This window comes from Eurypyga helias, unplaced genomic scaffold, assembly GCF_000690775.1.
Source record: "Eurypyga helias isolate BGI_N326 unplaced genomic scaffold, ASM69077v1 scaffold28535, whole genome shotgun sequence".
NCBI classification, from domain to species: domain Eukaryota; kingdom Metazoa; phylum Chordata; class Aves; order Eurypygiformes; family Eurypygidae; genus Eurypyga; species Eurypyga helias.
In genome coordinates, this window is record NW_010249924.1 from 1 (window position 1) to 8,340 (window position 8,340).

Here is an 8,340-nt window from a genome sequence, read left to right on the forward strand (position 1 = left end):
CAGGCAGGCCTCTTGATGGCGGGCGGGCGTGCTGAAGGAGACGGGCTGGCCACGCCACGCCGGCAACTCCTCCTGGATGCTCTCCTCCGTCTGCAGGCTCACCGAGAACTGCTGGGCCATCAGCAGGGTGCTCGCTCTCACCTCACACCGCCCCCACACAAAGCCCCGTTCCCAAACGAGCTCAGAACCAGGGCCCTTCCCCACCTCACACCCCACAGGAACCTCAGCTGGGTCCCACCAGAAGCTCCAAACAGCCCAATGCCAACTCAATCCCTTCTCCCTCTCCCCCACTCAAAACCCCTGCCTCTCTCCACAGCGACCCTGAAGCCAGCACCAACCTGCAGACATGGGATGTCTCCTTCCGAAAAGTTAAAGGTCCCAACGACATCCTCTCCAATCTTATACACCGTCTTGAAGATGCAGAATGTCCCCACCTTCCCGCGAGTGTTGCTGATGTTATACAGGTCTGCGGAGCAAGAATAAGGGGGGAAAGGGATGCAGCAGGACAAGGCTCTGCTCCAGACAGCGCCCTGGGTTAGTCACAGAGCCCCGCAGTGACCCCACGCCTGCTGCGCAGGAGTGAGGGACAGGTTCCGAGGCCGCACTCCCTTTGGGAAATGCCCGCAGGACAAGAGCGAACTGCACGCTGGCTGCAACGTGCTGGGGAGAGGGTATCCCTGGCTGAATTCGGATTAGCCTGAGAACTCTGAGCCCCCCAGCCCCCGACAGAGCTGCTCCACAGCCTCAGCCAGAGCTTCGCTTTGCCAACGAGAGGCTTTTGCAGAGAGCCCCCAGCTGCTTCGCAGCCAGGCGAGGACGGCACATTCAAGGAGGGGATGTCACCTACGCAGGCTGCGCCGGGAGGTGGCCACCATAAGCAGTTCTGTTGCCAGGTCCGCCAGGCGAGAGTCTTTCTTCAAGCCCTCCTCCTCCTCCAGGAAGGGGTTTGAGGGCGCAACGGCCTCGTCCTGTGGGAACTGGTAATCCTTGAGCCCTGGGGAGAAAGGAAGAGCATCAGCGGGGCAGGGCGCGGCCCAGGCGGCGGGGAGGGCGGCGCGCAGCCTTACCGTGCAGCACGAGGACACGGAAGGGAACGCGCAGGAGCTTGATGGGGGAGTTGACACGCTGGCCAGCTTGTACACGTACTTCACCGACTGTCCCCGGAAAGAGGGAGGGCCGTCTATGGGCAGCGTCTCACAGTACGAATCTGCAAGGGGTGCGGAACAGATTGCTTTCCAAGGCCAGCAGGAAGCTCCTGGAGCTGCTGCTCGTAGGCTCCCTGCATTGGGGGTCAGGACCAGCAGCGGGGCTGAGCTAGGGACAGTGCCTGGTGCTTTCTGCCATCTCCTCTTTCCCACAGCAGGCCAAGCACTTCCCCGGCTTCCCTGCACCAGCACACCGCTCGTCATCACCCGCGCCGTCGCCCAGACATTGCTTCCAGCACATCGAACCACACGCGCGAACTCTGCCTCAACAAGAATGCGAAAGATGTAAAACCCAGGAACACAAACACATGGGAGCTAAACTTGCTCATCACGAGTTCAACCTGGATCTGCCTCTGCGTACTTCCTCCGCGTGCCGCCGTCGCCACGCAGCCCCCACGCTGCACTTTCCGCAGGGCTCAGCCCCACGCGCACAGAGGTGCCCATCGACACCTCGTGCCCCTTTTGGTGTTTGCTTTGCACAAATCCCAACCTCGGCAACAAAAACGAGTTTCTTCCTGTGTTTTTCTCTGAAGCACCAGGTCTAAACGGCCAAGGAACAATGAAAGAGAACTTCAAACAACCTGTGACATAAACCCCCTTGAGACTGATGACTGAGACCACAAAGCCTCCAACCCTGAGACCTCCGGGATGCCGCGGCCTGGCTTTGTACCGCGCTCAGCCCTCTCGAAGCCCCTTGGCCACCACACAAACCCCAGCGCTCCTCGACGCAGCGTGAACACTTCCGCAGCTTTCCCAAACCGCCCGCGGTATAATGAGAAAGGCGCAAGCAGTGAGCTGTGGAAAGTCTCCACCTCTCTGGCTTGCCCACCGTGACGCAGATACACCCTGCCAGAGGAAGGGCAGCATCCTGCCGTGAAACCACAGATCCCTCCCCACGTCTGGCACATCCTAAGCATCGAGGCTTAGATTAAAAGCTAGGGTTACATTTTAAATATAACCTCAAGATTTAAAATAACAGAAATGGAAGAGAAAAAGCCAGTGCTAGAGCGTGGCACCCACAGGCTGTCACACCTTAAAACACAAGGCTGCCCCGCTGGACCAAGGTGCGGATCAAGCTGAGGACTATCCCGACAGGGAGGAAAACCGGGTATTTCCAAGGCAGGAAGCAGGCTGCTGTAACCACCTGTACCGGGCTCCACAGGAGTGCTCACAGTGACCTTCACGCCTCGTGAGGATTCTCTGAGCAGAGACCATCACCATCCCAGGAGGATGGGCGGTTTGCTACCTGGCACAGGAATGCTGAGACTCGGGAATTCCCACCTTCCTCACATATCCCAGAAGGAAGTACATTCCTGGTGCTACGGCTTCCTTACCCACCCGCTGTACCCTCTGGCTGCGCTCCCGACCCGCATCCAGGCTGCTTCTATTTCCTCCCCTCTCTGTGATGTACCAAATATTTAAAGGTATTACAAAACTGGAGAGGAGGCAAAACCAGCCACAGAAATTACTTGAGGGCTTGAGAAAAATGTCTTACGGTGACAAATTTAAAGACCTCGGTCCGGGCAATGTGTCAAAGGGATGGGAAGTGAGTCAACTGCAACATATAGGCACCACGACAAGGGGAAGATAGTGAGGATAAGCTGGTTGGCAGCGGAAAACAAGGCCTTCTGTCAAGAGACAGCCTGACACAACCTCAGCTGTATGTGCCAGCCCTGGCTACAGTTTAATAACGCAGTACTTTGCTGAAGCAGAATTAAGATTTCTCGGGTTTTGTCTTTTTGCCTTTCCAAACTGTGCAGCAAAACTCAAAACTTCTGAAAAACAGGAAATGAAGAATTAAGATACACACCCACACAGCCTTAACTCTGCCTCCACGGAGCTGGCAGGAGCCCCCAGGAATGGTGTGCAAGCGTGCCAGCTGCAGTCTCGCGTGAGAGGAGCGGCACAGCAGGCCGACGGGATCAGCGTGAGCAGCCTGGCACAGCCGGGCCTGAGATAAGGGGGTTTCGGTGCTAAAACGCCCAGTGCCACACACAGTGGCATCACACGTGACACACACAACGGACATGTGCATCACATGACCAAGGGGAAAGGCTATAACGTATGGCCAAGGAAGTACGAGTTCACGTCCTTCCTATGAAGCTGCATCCAAGCATGAGGCAGATGCAGGCTGCTTGTGCCAGTGTCACCCAGTGTCACAGCAGAACCACACACACAATGTCATGGGGAATTCAGACCGTCACCAGCTTAGCTGGGGGCTGAACAGCTTCTGCCTGCAAAGTCAGCGCACAGGGAAATCCTCTCAATCCATCCCAGACACCTGGAAGTTGGACTGTAGTCACTGATCTGCTCTCCCAGAGCCTGCCAAGTCTGCCTGAGACGTTCCAGGAAAAGGGGCTTCCCCCTGCTCCAGGCGAACGGATGCTCTGGCTCCACACCCGCCAGCAGCAAGGTGCACAGGAGAATCCAGGTAAGCCTCAGGACAGCTGAGACCTCTGCCTCCTCCTCCTCCTCCCTGGCACAGCCACTCTGAGGAAGCACAGCTGACCTTGGCTCCAACGCAGCAGGGCCAGCTCCTTCACCCATGTGCTGCTGCAGAACTGTACGTAAACAACCGAACATGCTCAGGCGTAGGCTTTGCAGTTTAGGAAACACAGCCCCCAGCAGCGCTGCCCCACCCGCAAACCCCCTAGCCAAACCAGGCTGGTTTTACCCTGTCTGCCTTTCACCCCAGTCAGCCCCCTTCAAGCCTAGTGAGGCAGGAGATCCCAGCTCCAAAACCAGCGTGCCCATGGCCCCTTGGTCTCACTGGCAGCTCCGCTCTCACCTCCCCAGAGCTCAGTGCTCCAGTGAAGCCCCCTCCACCTCTCCGCTCCCTTTCTTCTGTGACTCAAGAGGTCTCCATGAAACGTTCCCAGCAGATCCGAAGGACAACCCACAGGAGGTGACCACGCGCAGCCCACAATGCCCAAGGTTTGACCACCGGCTGCTGGAACGCCAAGGAGATCCAGCACAAACTGACAGGCCGGGTAGGGCAGCCACCAAGCAGGAGACAACAGCACTTGTATTTTCACAGCTGTCTACGCAGGTGCAAGAAGCTGCCTGGAACAATGAAAATGAGTCGCTGCTGCTATCTTGCAAAAAGGATGAAAACAGCAAAAGGGAAAGTAGCAATGAAGGAGAGCTTGAAGCGGATCCACTGGAGGGACACTGAGGGCCTTGGAGACTTGGAGAGCTTTTGGGATGAGAAGTGCTCACTTTTGTAGCAGGAAAGCTACAAGAGCAGAAAACACAGCGATCTCCAGGCCAGCCACAGCCTGAAGAGGAAGCACAGACCTTTGAGGAGTCCAGCCTAAATCCCAAGAACGCTCCAGAGCGGCCAAAGAAATAAAGGTAAGGAAATGCCGGTGGGTGTAAATATTCCTTCAGCTGCAGAAAAGCTTTTCCGCCTCACAGCTACCCAACGGACCTGCGGCAAAGGACAGGGGGCCGCGGGCAGGACCGAGGGGCACGCTGCAGCATGCAGCCCTCAAAGGGCAGAGAACAGACTCTGGGTGATGCAGCAGTTCCTTAGCGCTCACGCTCCCACCAAGGTGCCCTGTACCCCACTTGCAGCACCCAGGTCTGCAGAGGCATCTTGGAGACAGGGCTCCCCAGAGGCAAGCTCTCTGGGCAAAGGAAGAGAAGATAGGACTCACAGGATTTTGACTCCCCGGGATCCAGTCGCAAGTCACAGAAGAGAATCTTTGGTGGAGTGGACAGGATACACTGGCCCCGCTCCCCTGGAAGAGAAGCAGCAGCACGTGAACGCTGTCCCACCTCGGGACCCGGGCCAAGGAGGGCACTCACTGCACACAGGCCAGGGGAGGAATGAGGAGGAGAAGGGGTCAAGGAGGATGTATGTCATGATCCTGAGACATTCCTAGAACAGCCGGACAGACAACCGTCACGTTTCACTCCAAGCTACCACCACTGATCCCAGTATTAACAAGGTCCTGCAGCAAGGACCTTGTACCAGGGAATCGCCAGTGAAACCAACGTGGACTTCCCACTCGCGTCTACGCGTGCTGCCCTCCAGACACACGTTAGTCTGCTTGACTCCTGCTCCTTGTGCCCTCGCTGTCCCTACCCAGGCTTACAGGAGCAGCACTCACCTCTGTTGGGGACGAAGACTGTCTCGTTCTCTGCCTGCACGTCATGCTTGCTGCCGTCAGAAGGAGGGAGCGCTACCCGGTTCTCGCTGGCGTGAAACTGGCAGTGGATCTGGGCGCTGGCCCACGCCAGCATCTCACTGGGGGCAAAAAAGAGCAACACACGTGTTGATGCTTTAAGCCTGGATCACAGCGAGCGTGAAGTGACACGCAGAGCAGCACTCTGGGGCACCTCCGGTGGCAACACGACTGCCAGGGAGGTGGGCAGACTCAAAAGCAACAAATACCCGCAGCCTGGGTTCGTCTGCCCCTGCCCACAGCGCCTGGATGCCCCAGGCTTGACCCTCCTCAGGGCAGGCAGGCCGCAGGCGTGCCCCCTCCCCACAGCACCATCCCCCTCAGGAACATCCACTTCTGGTTGTGTCAGACCAGAAGAAGACGCTTCTGGGTCCTTCATAAAGACCTACTTTCTCCTCACGATGCCAGGGATTTGCTGGTGGCTACAGGGGAGGCCAAGGTGCCATTCCGCCTCCGCTCTACAGCCACGAGAATCGGTGGCATCCAGCATGAAAATGTGTCTGCTACGAGCTCAGCCATTCCACAGGGCATTTCCCACAGCATTACTGACACCTTTCCGTTTCCAAAACGCTCATCTGTTTTAATTCCAATAGCAGTCTCGTTAATTTAGCCAGTTATGTCTCCTCTGGTGTGTTCTAACATCTCAACCTCATCAGTAAGCACTGGAGCTTCAGGTGGCACAGGGATTTTCTGTGGCACACTGGTATCTCCCAAAGTGACACATCGGAGCAGTTAAACATGTAGATGAACCGGAGGAAAAAGGCGTGCTGCATTTGTCTCAGCTGACTAACAACGCCCTGTTTGATCTTTTGCATGTGCTGGCTGCCTCTGCCCAAACTCGTGTTGCTTACTCTACACAGTTACCTCTAACCCCACCACCGTGATTCCACACCTTCGGAAGTACCAGCACGGCTTTTCCGCAAGGTTTTCTGTCGCAAGGTGTCTGCCATATGGAAACAGAGAAATGCTCTTGCTTAAGGGACCACGCTCACCCATTTTGTATAAGCTTACCGTGATTACAGTATTCACTTTATTTTGAATCGTTTTTCCCCTATTTATTTTCCGTATCGCCCAACAACACACCACTGGATTGTTTTACTGTTGTTTTGTTGTTTTTTTTTTTTAACGAGACTCCCAAACAAAATTTCCAAGTGCCTTCCTACCAGCACACCTGGCTTGTCCCGTTGGCAGGGCGCAGAAGAATCCTGCACTGGTGCCACTGTCGTTTCCTTGCCCTCTCGCCTCCCCCTAACAACCCCTGTAGCCCACACGGGTCACACTGCATCCACGCAGCCTTTGTGCAGAAGAGCTTTTGTTTCCTGCGTGCCTCGTACATCAACCTTCCACCCCTACCGCCTTCCAGTCCTGTCCCTGTGCTGGAAACGCGTGCGGATCAGTTCCTCCCCCTGCGCTGCTGCTTGTGCTAGCCCAGAAGGTTCCAGTCCCCGACAGGTCTACCTGCCCGCTGCAGCGACTGTGCTTTGATCTGGCTCCTGCCTTTACGCAACCCACAGCTTCGATTTCCAAACCACCGATCTACTTGTGTTGCCACTCATATGACCTGGCCAGGTCTTGTCAGTTTGGTCACCTGCTTTCTTATGTTAAAAATTCTCCTTTTTCCAAGAGGTGGTTTTCTATGGACCACGACACACCTCAAGTTCATAGAATCACAGAATGGTTTGGGTTGGAAGGGGCCTTACAGACCATCGGGTTCCACCCCCCCTGCCATGGGCAGGGACACCTTCCACTAGGTCAGGCTGCTCAAAGCCTCATCCAGCCTGGCCTTGGACACTTCCAGGGATGGGGCATCCACAGCTTCTCTGGGCAACCTGTGCCAGTGCCTCGCCACCCTCTCCGGGAAGAATTTCTTCCTGATATCTAACCTAAACCTCCCCGCTTTCAATTTGTACCCGTTACCCCTTGTCCTGTCACTACAGGCCCTTGTAAAAAGTCCCCTCCCAGCTTCCTTATAGGCCCTTGTAAATTCCCAAAATAAGCTCCCATTACTGTGCTGCGAACCCCCGAGACTGCTCCAGCTGGTGCCTTTGCATTCCCACGTTTCAGAACCAGGAAAAACAACGCTGTCACCGCACAAGACAAAACTCCAGAACACCAGATGCATCGGCCACAGCTGAATTCGAAGGCTGAATTCAGCAAAGTGGAACCGTGAAGAAAAGATGGAAAGTTAAGGAAGGCCATAAGCAATGAAGCCTTACAGCGGTAACAGAAGAGACTGCGTTGCTGCTGCTGAGACTGCAAGCACTGGAAGCGGGGCCAGCAATCACGTGCGAAATGCATACTGGTGATGAAAAGATGCTGACCCTGACGGGGCTGGAAACGGACGCTTCCCAGGAAGCGCTGAGGATGAGAAATCCCTCTCCACCCCCTGGAGGATCGGACAAGGCGGCTCTGGGTGACTACTTACGGTGAGGAGTCACCCCCTGTGAGCCAATGTAGGAAGCTCCCATCTTCCCACATTTCCTCAACACCTAATCCAGGCACGGTAATGGTAAGAGGAGATGCAGCGCTGAAAGGCCGGGCCACAGACAAGGCTGCCGCAGAAGGCTGCCTTTTTCTGACTCCAGTGCTCACCCCTCTGCCTGTCAGCTGGGATCACTCCGACTTGTCAGCACACTGCCAGACAGAGCAAGCTCCTTCCATAAACGTAGGAAATGACAGCGTTGTCTGGATGCTGCCCTGCGACACCGCCCCCCTGGCGTAACTCGATATCCTGCTCTGACAGCCAGTCTGGCTTCATTTTCTGCCTGCAACCTCGTCACCGAGGGCTCACCTGAAGGGTATTGCTAACCACACACTTTTTTTTCTCATCTCCTTCTTGGGGGCAGAAAACCAGAATAATGACCTCAGTTTCAGCCCTCAAACAGCCGTGGCACAAAGCACCCGTAATGGAGCACCTCGTGCAGGGAAGTCGCCAGCGGCCGAGC

General features: G+C 55.9%; 1 protein-coding gene across 1 annotated transcript; it reads right to left on the bottom strand.

Annotated features, from left to right (window-relative positions):
* Positions 1–3: 3 nt before the first annotated feature.
* Positions 4–5,878, bottom strand: RGP1 (RGP1 retrograde golgi transport homolog (S. cerevisiae); the record flags this gene model as incomplete). Its single annotated transcript, XM_010151538.1, is given in 8 exon segments — positions 4–108; positions 339–466; positions 848–994; positions 1,068–1,130; positions 1,133–1,207; positions 4,865–4,948; positions 5,321–5,457; positions 5,796–5,878. Coding segments are annotated over 8 exon segments (822 nt in total), but the record flags the coding sequence as incomplete, so codon positions are not given.
* Positions 5,879–8,340: the final 2,462 nt, after the last annotated feature.